The 17,419-nt window shown below is 45.0% G+C and overlaps 1 protein-coding gene across 2 annotated transcripts in view; it reads right to left on the bottom strand.

Annotated features, from left to right (window-relative positions):
- LOC106584736 (transcription factor 12) overlaps positions 1-11,979 on the bottom strand; it is a 21,287-nt gene extending 9,308 nt beyond the window's left edge. For both annotated transcript variants that reach the window (XM_014170273.2, XM_014170272.2), the window contains exons 1-5: positions 11,693-11,979; positions 6,040-6,246; positions 5,120-5,305; positions 3,122-3,265; positions 1,324-1,482 (exon numbers count right to left, since the gene is read on the bottom strand). In XM_014170273.2, coding sequence (XP_014025748.1) covers positions 1,324-1,482; positions 3,122-3,265; positions 5,120-5,305; positions 6,040-6,246; positions 11,693-11,764 — 768 coding nt within the window. In that variant the 5' untranslated portion in view covers positions 11,765-11,979. The remainder of the gene's footprint in view (positions 1-1,323; positions 1,483-3,121; positions 3,266-5,119; positions 5,306-6,039; positions 6,247-11,692) is intronic.
- Between the last annotated feature and the right edge of the window lie 5,440 nt (positions 11,980-17,419).

A 17,419-nucleotide genomic window follows, 5' to 3' on the forward strand; every position in this document is an offset into this window, starting at 1 on the left:
GTGCTTAGTCCCCTCCTGTACTCCCTGTTCAACCACGACTGCGTGGCCAAGCATGACTCTAACACCATCATTAAGTTTGCTGACAACACAACAGTGGAAGGCCTGATCACCGACAACGATGAGACAGCCTATAGGGAGGAGGTCAGAGACCTGGCAGTGTGGTTCCAGGACAACAAGCTCTCCCTCAATCTGAGCAAAACAAAGCTGATCGTGGATGACAGGAAAAGGAGGGATGAACAGCCCACAATTAACATCGACAGGGCTGTAGTGGAGCGGGTCGAGAGTTTCAAGTTTCTTGGCGTCTACATCACCAACAAATGATCATGGTCCAAACACATCAAGACAGTCGTGAAGAGGGCACGACAACACATTTTCCCCCTTAGGACACTGAAAAGATTTGGCATGGGTCCCCAGATCCTTAAAAAGTTATACAACTGCACCATCGAAACATCCTGACTGGTTGCATCATCGCCTGGTATGAAACTGCTCGGCATTGGACCATAAGGCACTACAGAGGGTAGTGCGTATGGCCCAGTACATCCCTGGGGCCAAGCTTCCTGACATCCAGTAAATATTTTATTAACTCTATTTCTTGAACTGCATTGTTGGTTAAGGGCTTGTCAGTAAGCATTTCACGGTAAGGTCTACACCTGTTGTATTAGGCGCATGTGACAAATACAATTGGATTTGATTTATGGAAAATATGTCGAAATGACATGTGGAAAATACGCATACCATAGCTGGAGTGTGTCTGGTGTGATTTGTAGAGCCGTGGTGGCAGGGTACACACACAGACACACAGAGATTGCTGTTTTCTGTTTTCTCAATGACATTCAATTCAGCATTGAAAAAAACAGAAGTTTTTTCCACCTGAGACTGACCACAAGTCAAGTCACTATGACAACAAACCAGATGATTTTAATGGATCCTGTTTGACTTCTAATGCCTGTTAAGGGGAATGTAAGCCAAAAGTAACTGAAAGTTACTGAGTTTGGGTAATCCAAAAGTTACATTACTGATTACAATTTTGGACTGGTAACTAGTAACGGATTACATTTAGAAAGTAACCTACCCAACATTGCACACACACACACACACACACACACACACACACACACACACACACACACACACACACACACACACACACACACACACACACACACACACACACACACACACACACACACACACACACACACACACACACACACACACACACACCCTGCACACACAGTGGCCAATAGCCTTTCCCTACACGCTTCCCATACATAAAACAGACACAACCTGAAACCCTTTCACAAAGAAATGAATGGGTCTCACCATGGCTGTGTCATGTGCCATGGTGGGTCTGTGTCCAAGGTTAGCCTGGTTTAACAGGCTGTGGATGTCAGAGGGCAGGCTGGGGATGGGTCCTGCCGCATGGTTACGCAGCACATAGATCACATCATCCAGTCTGTCTAGACGATCCTCCAACTGAGACTAGAGAGGAGAAGAGAGGAGAGGAGAGGAGAGGAGAGGAGAGGAGAGGAGAGGAGAGGAGAGGAGAGGAGAGGAGAGGAGAGGAGAGGAGAGGAGAGGAGAGGAGAGGAGAGGAGAGGAGAGGAGAGGAGAGGAGAGGAGAGGAGAGGAGAGGAGAGGAGAGGAGAGGAGAGGAGAGGAGAGGAGAGGAGAGGAGAGAGAGAGAGAGAGAGAGAGAGAGAGAGGAGAGGAGAGGAGAGAGAGAGAGAGAGAGAGAGAGAGAGAGAGAGAGAGAGAGGGGGAGAGGAGAGAGAGGGGGGGTGTTATTATCATGCTGAGAATGAAACATTGCAGTGCTTGAGGCTATAATATAATAAGATAAACTCAGCAAAAAAAGAAACATCCTCTCACTGTCAACTGCATTTATTTTCAGCAAACTTAACATGTGTAAATATTTGTATGAACATAACAAGATTCAACAACTGAAACATAAACTGAACAAGTTCCACAGACGTGTGACTAACAGAAATGGAATAATGTGTCCCTGAACAAAGGGGGGGTCAAAATCAAAAGTAATAGTCAGTATCTGGTGTGGCCACCAGCTGCATTAAGTACTGCAGTGCATCTCCTCCTCATGGATTGCACCAGATTTGCCAGTTCTTGCTGTGAGATGTTACCCCACTCTTCCACCAAGGCACCTGCAAGTTCCCGGACAGAGTGCAGGCCTCGGTGTAACGCTCATTCCTTCGCCGATAAACGCAAATTCGACCATCACCCCTGGTGAGACAAAACCTCTACTCGTCAGTGAAGAGCACTTTTTGTCAGTCCTGTCTGGTCCAGCGACGGTGGGTTTGTGCCCATAGGCGACGTTGTTGCCTGTGATGTAAGGCAGGTCCTCACCAGACAACAGGCCTACAAGCCCTCAGTCCAGCCTCTCTCAGCCTATTGCACTGATGGAGTTGTTGTTGCCATCCTGTACCTGTCCCACAGGTGTGATGTTCGGATGTACCGATCCTGTGCAGGTGTTGTTACACGTGGTCTGCCACTGCGAGGACAATCAGCTGTCCGTCCTGTCTCCATGTAGCGCTGTCTTAGGCATCTCACAGTACGGACATTGCAATTTATTGCCCTGGCCACATCTGCAGTCCTCATGCCTCCTTGCAGCATGCCTAAGGCACTTTTGCGCAGATGAGCAGGGACCCTGAGGATCTTTCTTTTAGTGTTTTTCAGAGTCAGTAGAAAGGCCTCTTTAGTGTCCTAAGTTTTCATAACTGTGACCTTAATTGCCTACCATCTGTAAGCTGTTAGTGTCTTAACGACCGTTCCACAGGTGCATGTTCATTCATTGTTTATGGTTCATTGATCAAGCATGGGGAAACAGTGTTTAAACCCTTTACAATGAAGATCTGTGAAGTTATTTGGATTTTTATGAATTATCTTTGAAAGACAGGGTCCTGAAAAAGGGACGTTTCTTTTTTGTTGTTGCTGAGTTTATGTATTTGATGAGTTGGATCAATTCAAAGACAGCAGCATTTAGATAAAATGTGACTCCAGCAGACAAAAATCAATGATAGAATGTGTGGGTACAGTATTTGAACATTCTTCGTGACCTATCAAAACTTATCAAACAAAGATGTGTCACAGAGCTCCATGTCCTTACCAGTGATATAGGTGAGGCCTGGTAGCTGGACGAGAGAGAGGCCTGGTTAGCTGGGGGACCCGTTGCAGACCCTGTGTGTGGAGATGGAGACCTCTCTGGTGTGGAGGAGTTTTCACTGCTGCTAGTGTAGTCAGGTGAATACATCTGAATACAGACAGAGGAGTAGAAGAAGAAGATGAGGGGGAGATAGAGGAGGGGTAGAGGAAGGACAGAGGAGGGGGAGAGGAGGGATAGAGCAGGGGGAGATGAGGGATAGAGGAGGGATAGAGGAGGGATAGAGGAGGGATAGAGGAGGGGGAGGGATAGAGGAGGGGTAGAGGTGGGGGATAGAGGAGGGGTAGAGGAGGGATAGGGGAGAGTTAGAGGAATAGAGGAGGGATAGAGGAGGGGTAGAGGAGGGATAGAGGAGAAATAGAGGAGGGGAGGGGGTAGAGGAGGGGTAGAGGAGGGGAGGGGTAGAGGAGGGGTAGAGGAGGAATAGAGGAGGGATAGAGGAGGGGAGGGGTAGAGGAGGGATAGAGGAGGGGAGGGGTAGAGGAGGGATAGAGGAAGGACAGAGGAGGGGGATAGAGGAGGGAATAGAGGAGGGATAGAGGAGGAATAGAGGAGGGGAGGGGTAGAGGAGGGGTAGAGGAGGGGAGGGGTAGAGGAGGGATAGAGGAGGGGAGGGGTAGAGGAGGGATAGAGGAAGGACAGAGGAGGGGGGATAGAGGAGGGGAGGGGTAGAGGAGGGGGATAGAGGAGGGATAGAGGAAGGATAGAGGAGGAGGAGGGATAGAGGAGGGATAGGGAAGGGGAGGGATAGAGGAGGGATAGAGGAGAGGGAGGGATAGGGGAGGGATAGAGGAGGGAGGGACAGAGGAGGGGGGGATAGAGGAGGGAGGGAGGGGGGGTAGAGGAGGGGGGGATAGAGGAGGGATAGAGGAGGAGGGATAGAGGAGGGAGGAGGAGGGGATAGAGGAGGGATAGAGGAGGAGGAGGGATAGAGGAGGGATAGAGGAGGGATAGGGAGGGGAAGGGGAGGGATAGAGGAGGGATAGAGGAGGGAGAGGAGGGATAGAGGAGGGGATAGAGGAGGGATAGAGGAGAGTAGAGGGATAGAGGAGGGATAGAGGAGAGGGAGGGGATAGAGGAGGGATAGAGGAGGGGAGGGGTAGAGGAGGGATAGAGGAGGGGTAGAGGGAGAGGAGGGGTAGAGGAGGGATAGAGGAGGGATAGAGGAGGGGAGGGGTAGAGGAGGGATAGAGGAGGGGGGGATAGAGGAGGGGTAGAGGAGGAATAGAGGAGGGGGGGATAGAGGAGGGGGGATAGAGGAGGGGTAGAGGAGGGATAGAGGAGGGATAGAGGAGGGGTAGAGGAGGGATAGAGGAGGGGTAGAGGAGGGATAGAGGAGGGGTTGAGGAGGGATAGAGGAGGGGTAGAGGAGGAATAGAGGAGGGGTTAAGGAGGGGAGGGATAGAGGAGGAATAGAGGAGGGGGAGGGATAGAGGAGGAATAGAGGAGGGGTTGAGGAGGGGGAGGGATAGAGGGGTAGAGGAGAGGGAGGGATAGAGGAGGGGGAGGGATAGAGGAGGAATAGAGGAGGGGTTGAGGAGGGGGAGGGATAGAGGAGGGGAGGGATAGAGGGGTAGAGGAGGGGGAGGGATAGAGGAGGGGGAGGGATAGAGGAGGGGTTGAGGAGGGGGAGGGATGGAGGAGGGGGAGGGATAGAGGAGGGGTAGAGGAGGGATAGAGGACCGTGAGTAACAACACAATGCAACATTTTAAAAGCGCAACTTGTAATTTCTCTGTGTGGTTTTATAACCACCACCTCAGGCCTTGTAGCATGGCTCATAACCCGAGCTGACTTAATAATATTTTCCTGGTTGGACAGATGGCCAATAAACAGTCCAGCAGCACGGCCCAAATAATACACAGTGGTTTTTAATAGGGACATTTCCCTATTGATCATTGTGGTTTCACTTTGAAGTTGGCTTTGTAAGTAGTCCCAGTACATACGGAAGCCAGTGCTTTCCCCAGGGTTGCTCCGGTCTGAGACCATCCTGTAGACGGGTTTCCTGTGCTGTTCTCTGAGCTGTTGACTGACAGGGAGTGAGATGAAGCAGGGTTGTTACGGTGGAAGGTAGACATAGGAGGAAGACCCCTGTTCACCTCTACAGGTGAGACTGAATGGGGAGAATAGACCTGCAAAGCAATCAAACACATACACGTGTTACATTTGTCTTGGTGACGGTGCAGCAGAGTACAGTACATATACACTGAGTGGACAAAACATTATGAACATCTGCTCTTTCCATGACATAGACTGACAAGGTGAATCCAGGTGAAAGCTATGATCCCTTATTGATGTCACTTGTTACATCCACTTCAATCAGTGTAGATGAAGGGGAGGAGACAGGTTAAAGAAGGACTTATAATCCTTGAGACTACTGAGACATGGATTGTGTATATGTGCTATTCAGAGGGTGAATGGGCAAGACAAAAGATTTAAGTGCCTTTGAACGGGGTATGGTAGTAGGTGCCAGGCACACCGGTTTGAGTGTGTCAAGAACTGCAACGCTGCTGGGTTTTTCACACTCAACAGTTTCTTGTGTCTATCAAGAATGGTCCACCACCTAAAGGACATCCAGCCAACTTGACACAACTGTGTGGAAGCATTGGAGTCAACATGGGCCAGCATCCCTGTGGAACACTTTCAACACCTTGTAGAGGCCATGACCTGATGAATTGAGGCTGTTCTGACGACAAAAGGGGGAGGTGCAACTCAATATTAGAAAGGTGTTCCTAATGTTTTGTACACTCACCGTATATACAGTACATTTTTACATATTTGTCCCAAACTTTCTTTTTAATATAAGAGCTCTGGTGAGTAAAATGTACTATGTTTTTATCATATGCCAAATTAACTAAAAACTTACCAGGTGATTGTGTGACGGTTGCAGGTTACTGTAGCTTCCTGATTGGTGGGCTGAAGCCCCTCCTGTTCCTCCATAGCCAGCCTGGTTCATTCCGTTGGAGTTCCACATGTCAGGTGAACTGTTAATCCCCTGTTGTTCGCCACAGGAGGAGGGGTGTGAGGAGGAGTCAGGGTTGAGGTCATGGTGACTTGGAGATTGATCGTAAACCTGAGAAGAAGAGGGGGGGGGGGTCTGATGAGTCCAAATAGAGTAGGTGAACGGATGATCTCTACGTGTGTGGTTCCTACCGTGAAGCATGGAGGAGGAGTTGTGATGGTATGGGTGTGCTTTGCTGGTGACACTGTCTGTGATTTATTTAGAATTCAAGGCACACTTAATCACCATGGCTACCACAGAATTCTGCAGCGATACACCATCCCATCTGGTTTGCACTTAGTGAGACGATCATTTGTTTTTCAACAGGACCCAACATACCTCCAGGCTGTGTAAGGGCTATTTGACAGAATACTACAGTACACTACAGTACATTACAGTACACTACAGAATACTACAGTGCATGCCAGTACACTACAGTATACAGTACAGTACACACAATCAGTTCCACAATTGATTCCAACCGCTGTGTCTTTGTGAAACGCAGAGTAGGTGAACGGATGATCTCTACGTGTGTGGTTCCTACCGTGAAGCATGGAGGAGGAGTTGTGATGGTATGGGTGTGCTTTGCTGGTGACACTGTCTGTGATTTATTTAGAATTCAAGGCACACTTAATCACCATGGCTACCACAGAATTCTGCAGCGATACACCATCCCATCTGGTTTGCACTTAGTGAGACGATCATTTGTTTTTCAACAGGACCCAACATACCTCCAGGCTGTGTAAGGGCTATTTGACAGAATACTACAGTACACTACAGTACATTACAGTACACTACAGAATACTACAGTGCATGCCAGTACACTACAGTATACAGTACAGTACACACAATCAGTGTGTTGATTGGAGCAGATTTAGAGCTATTGTGTTAATCCCTAAACTGGGTGATCCATGCACCTCCTTATCCGGGTTTAGGGAACAGCATTTCCTCCCCATCACTGCACAGCCCTGGAGGGAGGGAGGGAGGGAGGGATAGATAGATTTCCATGTGGAAACCGCTGCAGAATCATATTGGATACATCCTCTTCAGACAGCCGGACCACACCACAGGATCTGACCACAGGACCACACCACAGGACCACACCACAGGATCTGACCACAGGACCACACCACAGTATCTCACCACAGGATCTGACCACAGGATCTGACCACAGGACCACACCACAGGACCACACCACAGGACCACACCACAGGACCACACCACAGGATCTGACCACAGTATCTCACCACAGGACCACACCACAGGATCTGACCACAGGACCACACCACAGGATCTGACCACAGGACCACACCACAGGACCACACCACAGGACCACACCATAGGATCTGACCACAGTATCTCACCACAGGACCACACCACAGGATCTGACCACAGTATCTCACCACAGGACCACACCACAGGATCTGACCACAGTATCTCACCACAGGACCACACCACAGGATCTGACCACAGGATCACACCACAGTATCTCACCACAGGACCACACCACAGGACCACACCACAGTATCTCACCACAGGACCACACCACAGGACCACACCACAGTATCTCACCACAGGACCACACCACAGTATCTCACCACAGGACCACACCACAGTATCTCACCACAGGACCACACCACAGGACCACACCACAGGATCTGACCACAGGACCACACCACAGTATCTCACCACAGGACCACTCCACAGGACCACACCATAGGATCTGACCACAGGACCACACCACAGTATCTCACCACAGGACCACACCACAGGACCACACCACAGTATCTCACCACAGGACCACACCACAGGACCACACCACAGTATCTCACCACAGGACCACACCACAGGACCACACCACAGTATCTCACCACAGGCCCACACCACAGTATCTCACCACAGGACCACACCACAGGACCACACCACAGGATCTGACCACAGGACCACACCACAGTATCTCACCACAGGACCACACCACAGGACCACACCACAGGACCACACCACAGTATCTCACCACAGGACCACACCACAGGACCACACCACAGTATCTCACCACAGGACCACACCACAGTATCTCACCACAGGACCACACCACAGTATCTCACCACAGGACCACACCACAGGACCACACCACAGGATCTGACCACAGGACCACACCACAGTATCTCACCACAGGACCACACCACAGGACCACACCACAGGATCTGACCACAGGACCACACCACAGGACTACACCACAGGACCACACCACAGGATCTTACCACAGGATCACACCACAGGACCACACCACAGGACTACACCACAGGATCACACCACAGGATCTGACCACAGGATCTGACCACAGGACCACACCACAGGACCACACCACAGGACCACACCAGCGGGTCTGACCACAGGATCTCACCACAGGACCACACCAAAGGACCACAGTTGTAATGGGATATGATACTTTGTATCACCTAGAAAATAACTGCCAGGGAAATTATAATATAATAATACTTTTTATTATAATAAAAAATGAGAATGAACTACAGTATCATTGTAGGATGTCTTACAAATGCAATACACACCCACCTACACACCCACCATTGTTACCCCGACGACAACGCACTGTAAAGCAGACTGGCCACTTAAAGACTCTGTTGAATATGATCACACACACCATACACACAACTCCCCTCCCCCCACACACACAACTCCCCTCCCCCCACACACACAACCCCCTTCCCACACACACACAACTCTAGCCGTAACCCTGGCTGGTACGAGTCCTGTGGTGATAGTGGGAACAGGCCAAATATAGGAGCCCCTGCCGTCACCAACCCTGTTTCACACACACACACACACACACACACACACACACACACACACACACACACACACACACACACACACACACACACACACAAGCCCTGTCTGAACCTCCGTGGGTAGCATATGGTACAGGATAAAGCCAATTGTCCTCCTTACTATAGGACGGAGCAGGCAACCCGTTAGTAATACACACACACACACACACACACACACTCGCTCACTCCTTGGACGTAGTAGGCGACCCGTTAATAATGGCCACACCCCCGGCCCAGCACACCCTCGCTGTCCCCCCGCTGTCCCCCGAATAAATCCCCCCCCGACACACACCCTGAAACATGCATACATAAACCGTCAACATGGTGTTCTCTTTTACTACCGCATTGATTTACGAACCATCAATAACGGCATCACTAAAGATTAGAGACTCTCCATATGTGAAGAACACAACTGAAGGAAGACAGACACATAGTATATGAGACATGTTCATAGTTCTGTGTTACGTTAGCGTCTCTGATAGCAACAAAAACTAAATAGTTCTGTGTTACGTTAGCGTCTCTGACAGCAACAAAAACTAAATGGCTTAAATATATTATGAAGACAATAAAAGAGGACAAGACCACATTTTGGACTTGAAATGTATACTTTCAATCATATACAGGAAGATTTAAATGAGTGTAATATTGACCAACTATTCAATTTGCCTCTGCTCTATAGTAACACCACATCCAACTCTAGCCACATGCAGTCAATTTGCCCGTCTGCGTCTAGTACGAACGTCTGGTTCTAGTTAGTTACTCTCCCAGAGATCAAAGCAGTCTTTGATAGCGCCTGATAATGATCCGTATAGGGACCAGTGTTAAATCAGACTACGGGTTAAATCAAATAGAGATCAGAGCAGCAATCTGCTTCACGTCAAAAAATGGTAGACGGTAAAAAACGAGAATGATATGTGTTGTGTTCTCAGGTCTGTCTGAACTGAAAGAGAGATCTTGATCATTAACACAGGGTATTGATCATTAACACAGGGTATTGATCATTAACACAGGGTATTGATCATTGATGCGCGTTACTGAACTCACTGACCACACAGCCAAGAGAAAAATGGTCAATGTCACTTCAGTATGCATTAAAGAACTGCATGATCAAAGAAATCGAAATAATTTGTAAATCGAAATTCATAAACTTGGGAACTTTCCTAAAATGAATGAATAAACACCGACAACACTGACTGAATAGCACACAGAGTCCCAATCCCACTCACCATACAGTAATATCCCTTCCCAGACACACACTCAGCCATATGTGCCCATTCCTAACCCATAAAACACTCAAACACATGGTTGCTGCAATAACTTTTGGGTAACTGTATATCAAAGGGTCTGTTCCTGTACTGGTATAGAATGTAGTCTGCATGGACTCCCTGGTATGATAAATTACAATGAAATAGAAACAGATGAAGGACTAGCTAGTACACACAGTGGATAGAGTAGGTTTACTTTGATGCGTCAATACTGTACTATTCTACGATAAGGTGTTATTACATCGATAGTGAACATATTGATAATGTATTTAAATGATCTATGCCTTATTCCATGTCTTATGTGTATATGAGGATAATGAAGATAACACGTGACAGAGAATAGATCATGGAGAGTATATCAAGATAACGGAGAGTATATCAAGATAACGGAGTGTATATCAAGATAACGGAGTGTATATCAAGATAACGGAGAGTATATCACGATAACGGAGAGTATATCACAATAATGGAGAATATATCAAGATAACGGAGTGTATATCAAGATAACAGAGAGTATATCACGATAACGGAGAGTATATCACGATAACGGAGAGTATATCACGATAACGGAGAGTATATCAAGATAACGGGGAGTATATCAAGATAACGGAAAGTATATCACGATAACAGAGAGTATATCAAGATAACGGAGAGTATATCAAGATAACGGAGAGTATATCAAGATAACCGAGAGTATATCAAGATAACAGAGAGTATATCAAGATAACGGAGAGTATATCACGATAACGGGGAGTATATCACAATAACAGAGAGTATATCAAGATAACGGAAAGTATATCAAGATAACGGAGAGTATATCAAGATAACGGAGAGTATATCACGATAACGGAGAGTATATCAAGATAACGGGGAGTATATCAAGATAACGGAGTGTATATCAAGATAATGGAGAGTATATCAACATAACGGGGAGTATATCAAGATAACGGAAAGTATATCACGATAACGGAGTGTATATCAAGATAACGGAGAGTATATCAAGATAACGGAGAGTATATCAAGATAACAGAGAGTATATCAAGATAACGGAGAGTATATCAATTAAAAAGAACCATGTAGAGACCTCTGTTAGTTTATATTCCTATAGGACCTTCAAACTCAACTCTGGCCCTCCAAGCCAGTGCCACTGCATTTTTTCATTGTTCCCCCTCTAATCAGGGACTGATTTAGACCTGGGACACCAGGTGGGTGAAATTGATTATCAAGTAGAACAGAAAAGCAGCAGGCTCTGGACCTTGTAGGGTAAAAGTTGAATGCCCCCTGCAATAGTAAATATCAAAAGAAGGAGAGATAATAGGAGAACATCTAATTACATCCAATCATTCACAAAGACAGTATGCAGACCGGTGCACACGTTTTTATCTAGAGTGGGAACACACTCACCGATTTGACGTAGCAATACATCAGGTTATTGCTGGTGGTCCCGGCAGAGACAGGATAGGAAGCGCAATACATGATGCTGTTCAGTTTCAGATTCAGTTCAACAGTCCAGTAGTTTCAGTAGTGTGTCCGTAGTCCTGTAGTATAGACTCCGGTAGTCAGTAGTGTCTCAGTATAGACCTGTGAGTCCACAGCACCAGTCTCTGTTCATATGCTCTGTAGTCGACATACACTCCTCCTCCTCCTCCTCTGACCCTTTACCTTGCAGCTCGCTTAACTACTCTGTCACAGACAACTTATGCAAATGAGGGCTGGTCCATTCCAGGAATTGGTGAGGGGTGATTTAGGGAGGGATTGGGGAGGTTCCACTAGTACACACACAGTCACAGTCACACACTCTACCTACATATCTAGTACCCCGTTGGTTTACTACTATATAATAGGGTGTCTTTCAAACAATAGGAGTGAGTGACCTTCAAAATAACTGATTAAAAAAGGCAGAGCAGACAGGGATTCCCTTCAAACACACCTCAACTAAACACACTCCTAACTCTAACCAAACACACCCTAACTAAACACACTCCTAACTAAACACACCCTAACTAAACACACCCTAACTAAACACACTCCTAACTAAACACACCCAAACTAAACACACCCAAACTAAACACACTCCTAACTAAACACACTCCTAACTAAACACACTCCTAACTAAACGCACTCCTAACTAAACACACTCCTAACTAAACACACTCCTAACTAAACACACTCCTAACTAAACACACCCTAACTAAACACACTCCTAACTAAACACACTCCTAACTAAACACACCCTAACTAAACACACTCCTAACTAAACACACTCCTAACTAAACACACCCTAACTAAACACACCCTAACTAAACACACCCTAACTAAACACACTCCTAACTAAACACACCCTAACTAAACACACTCCTAACTAAACACACCCTAACTAAACACACCCTAACTAAACACACTCTAACTAAACACACTCCTAACTAAACACACTCCTAACTAAACACACTCCTAACTAAACACACCCTAACTAAACACACCCTAACTAAACACACCCTAACTAAACACACTCCTAACTAAACACACTCCTAACTAAACACACTCCTAACTAAACACACTCCTAACTAAACACACCCTAACTAAACACACCCTAACTAAACACACTCCTAACTAAACACACTCCTAACTAAACACACCCTAACTAAACACACTCCTAACTAAACACACTCCTAACTAAACACACCCTAACTAAACACACTCCTAACTAAACACACTCCTAACTAAACACACTCCTAACTAAACACACTCCTAACTAAACACACCCTAACTAAACACACCCTAACTAAACACACTCCTAACTAAACACACCCTAACTAAACACACCCTAACTAAACACACTCCTAACTAAACACATCCTAACTAAACACACTCCTAACTAAACACACTCCTAACTAAACACACTCCTAACTAAACACACCCTAACTAAACACACCCTAACTAAACACACCCTAACTAAACACACCCTAACTAAACACACTCCTAACTAAACACACTCCTAACTAAACACACTCCTAACTAAACACACTCCTAACTAAACACACCCTAACTAAACACACCCTAACTAAACACACTCCTAACTAAACACACCCTAACTAAACACACTCCTAACTAAACACACTCCTAACTAAACACACCCTAACTAAACACACTCCTAACTAAACACACCCTAACTAAACACACCCTAACTAAACACACTCCTAACTAAACACACTCCTAACTAAACACACCCTAACTAAACACACCCTAACTAAACACACCCCAACTAAACACACTCCTAACTAAACACACCCTAACTAAACACACTCCTAACTAAACACACCCTAACTAAACACACCCTAACTAAACACACTCCTAACTAAACACACCCTAACTAAACACACTCCTAACTAAACACACCCTAACTAAACACACTCCTAACTAAACACACCCTAACTAAACACACCCTAACTAAACACACCCTAACTAAACACACCCTAACTAAACACACTCCTAACTAAACACACCCTAACTAAACACACCCTAACTAAACACACTCCTAACTAAACACACCCCAACTAAACACACCCTAACTAAACACACTCCTAACTAAACACACCCCAACTAAACACACTCCTAAATAAACACAACCCAACTAAACACACCCTAACTAAACACACTCCTAACTAAACACACTGCAAGTAAACACACCCTAACTAAACACACCCTAACTAAACACACCCCAACTAAACACGCTCCTAAATAAACACACTGCAAGTAAACACATCCTAAATAAACACACCCTAACTAAACACACCCCAACTAAACACACTCCTAACTAAACACACCCTAACTAAACACACCCTAACTAAACACACTGCAAGTAAACACACCCTAACTTAACACACCCTAACTAAACACACCCCAACTAAACACACTGCAAGTAAACACACTGCAAGTAAACACACCCTAACTTAACACACCCTAACTAAACACACTAAACACACTCCTAACTAAACACACGGCAAGTAAACGCACCCTAACTAAACGCACCCTAACTAAACACACCCCAACTAAACACACCCCAACTAAACACACCCTAACTAAACACACTCCTAACTAAACACACCCTAACTAAACACACCCTAACTAAACACACTCCTAACTAAACACACTCCTAACTAAACACACTCCTAACTAAACACACTCCTAACTAAACACACTCCTAACTAAACACACCCTAACTAAACACACCCTAACTAAACACACTCCTAACTAAACACACTCCTAACTAAACACACTCCTAACTAAACACACTCCTAACTAAACACACCCTAACTAAACACACTCCTAACTAAACACACCCTAACTAAACACACTCCTAACTAAACACACTCCTAACTAAACACACCCTAACTAAACACACTCCTAACTAAACACACTCCTAACTAAACACACTTCTAACTAAACACACCCTAAAAAAACACCTCTTGTACATTAGTGTCTTCCCTTCTCTCCCTCCCTTGACTGTCTGACCCATATTCCCAAATCAGACATGCCTGGCGGGAGTTCTTAACTTCTAGGCACGTGTGGCTGGGTAAGTTCCTCCTCACTAAGGCTGTTTGTAGTAAGGTTATTCACAAAGTTGCTGTCTGGATTGGGTGCTAAAGCACTGAGTAAATGCCACCCAACCAAGTGGTTCTCCTGTGATCTCTAATCTCTCTGGCTCATAGTTTTGATTTAAATTTGATTGAGTCGTCAACTAAAGTGAATTCAACTCGAAATCAACAAAAAAACATGAACCGTGTAATTGGATTTAAGTTAACAGTTGGGTGAAATAAAGAAGGATTTTTTTATTTAATTTAAATTTAAAAAAAATCGCACTAATTATTTTACGGTGATGGCTTTTTCAAATCCCATTTTCCATGTTAATTCAACGTCACTGCATTTTTTTTTTTATGACATGGAAACAATGTTGATTCAACCAGTTTGTGCCCTGTGGGTACTGTCTGCATGTTAGCCTGGGCTGGTAAGCAGGTTGACCTACTGTAGAAGCCACTATAGAAGCCAGAACTACTTTCAGTAACTAAACTGCTAGTAACTAAACTACATTTTGCAGTAGCTTGGTGAAAGTTGAATTAAATTCAAATCTTGGTAGTGTTTTCAGTAATTAATAACTGTTTTACCATGTAGCGGTGTAGCTAACTACTGGAACTACACACTACTGTTTACCATGTAGTGGTGTAGCTAACTGCTGGAACTACACACTACTGTTTTACCATGTAGCGGTGTAGCTAACTACTGGAACTACACACTACTGTTTTACCATGTAGCGGTGTAGCTAACTACTGGAACTACACACTACTGTTTTACCATGTAGCGGTGTAGCTAACTACTGGCACTACACACTACTGTTTACCATGTAGCGGTGTAGCTAACTACTGGAACTACACACTACTTTATTTGCAAAAAAATATGGTTGACGTAGGCAAGAATTTCCTTTCTATTTCTACATTAAACCTGCCTAATTCTCACTTGAAACATAGTTTTTGTGTTAAATACATTACGTTACATTCTGTTAACATCTGACTACAGACATTTCAGATGTACACTACCATTCAAAAGTTTGGGGTCACTTAGAAATGTCCTTGTTTTTGAAAGAAAAGCACATTTTGTTGTCCATTAAAATAACATCAAATTAATCAGAAATGCAGTGTAGACATTGTTAATGTTGTAAATGACTATTGTAGCTGTAAACGGACAATTTTTTATGGAATATCTATATAGGCGTACAGAGGCCCATTATCAGCAACCATCACTCCTGTGTTCCAATGGCACGTTGTGTTAGCTAATCCAAGTTTATCATTTTAAAAGGCTAATTGATCATTAGAAAACCCTTTTGCAATTATGTTAGCACAGCTGAAAACTGTTGTTCTGATTAAAGAAGCAATAAAACTGGCCTTCTTTAGGCTAGTTCAGTATCTGGAGCATCAGCATTTGTGGGTTTGATTACAGGCTCAAAATGGCCAGACACAAACAGCTTTCTTCTGAAACTTGTCAGTCTATTCTTGTTCTGAGAAATTAAGGCTATTCCATGAGAGAAATTGCCAAGAAACTGAAGATCTTGTACAACGCTGTATACTACTCCCTTCACAGAACAGCGCAAACTGGCTCTAATCTGAATAGAAAGAGGAGTGGGAGGCCCCGGTGCACAACTGAGCAGGAGGACAAGTACATTAGAGTGTCTAGTTTGAGAAACAGACGCCTCACAAGTCCTCAACTGACAGCTTCATTAAATAGTACCTGCAAAACATCAGCCTCAACGTCAACAGTGAAGAGGCGACTCCGGGATGCAGGCCTTCTAGGCAGAGTTGCAAAGGAAAAGCCATATCTCAGACTGGCCAATAAAAAAGAAAAGATTAAGATGGGCAAAAGAACACCAAGACTGACAAAGGAACTCTGCCTAGAAGGCCAGCATCCTAGAGTCGCCTCTTCACTGTTGATGTTGAGACTATAGATATTCCATTAAAAATCAGCCGTTTCCAGCTACAATAGTCATTTACAACATTAACATTGTCTACACTGTATTTCTGATCAATTATATGTTATTTTTAATGGACAAAACATTTCTAAGTGACCCCAAATTTTTGAATGGTAGTGTAAGTACTGTATGATATTTTTTTCTCACAAAGTAGATTAGATGTAGTGAACTACTTTTTCAAAGTAAACTATATTTTTCTTAATGGTAGCTTTAGTGTAGCATAGCTTCTCGAAGTGTGAGGTAATTTGCATTTTGGTCAACTATAATTTCAGAATAGTTTCCCCAACACTGGTAGAAGCCTAGGAGGAGGAGGAGAAGAGGAGGGGGAAGACGAAGAAGATGAAGGTGAGGAGGGAGGCGTCTCTTCTGTAACACTGACTTTCTGTAGGTAGGAAGAGGTAACTTTCTGTAGGGCGGAAAAGGTAAGATTCTGCAGGTAGGAAGAGGTAACTTTCTGTAGGGCGGAAAAGGTAAGATTCTGTAGGTAGGAAGAGGTAACTTGTAGATCTCTGACGTGATGTTTTTTTCTGACCTCCTCTGTCTTGCATGCTAACCACCAAGGAGGAGGTGGAAGAGGAGAAAGAGTAGACGGAGGAGGGGGGAAGGTGAGGGAA

This window comes from Salmo salar, chromosome ssa23 (assembly GCF_905237065.1).
Source record: "Salmo salar chromosome ssa23, Ssal_v3.1, whole genome shotgun sequence".
Taxonomy (NCBI): Eukaryota; Metazoa; Chordata; class Actinopteri; order Salmoniformes; family Salmonidae; genus Salmo; species Salmo salar.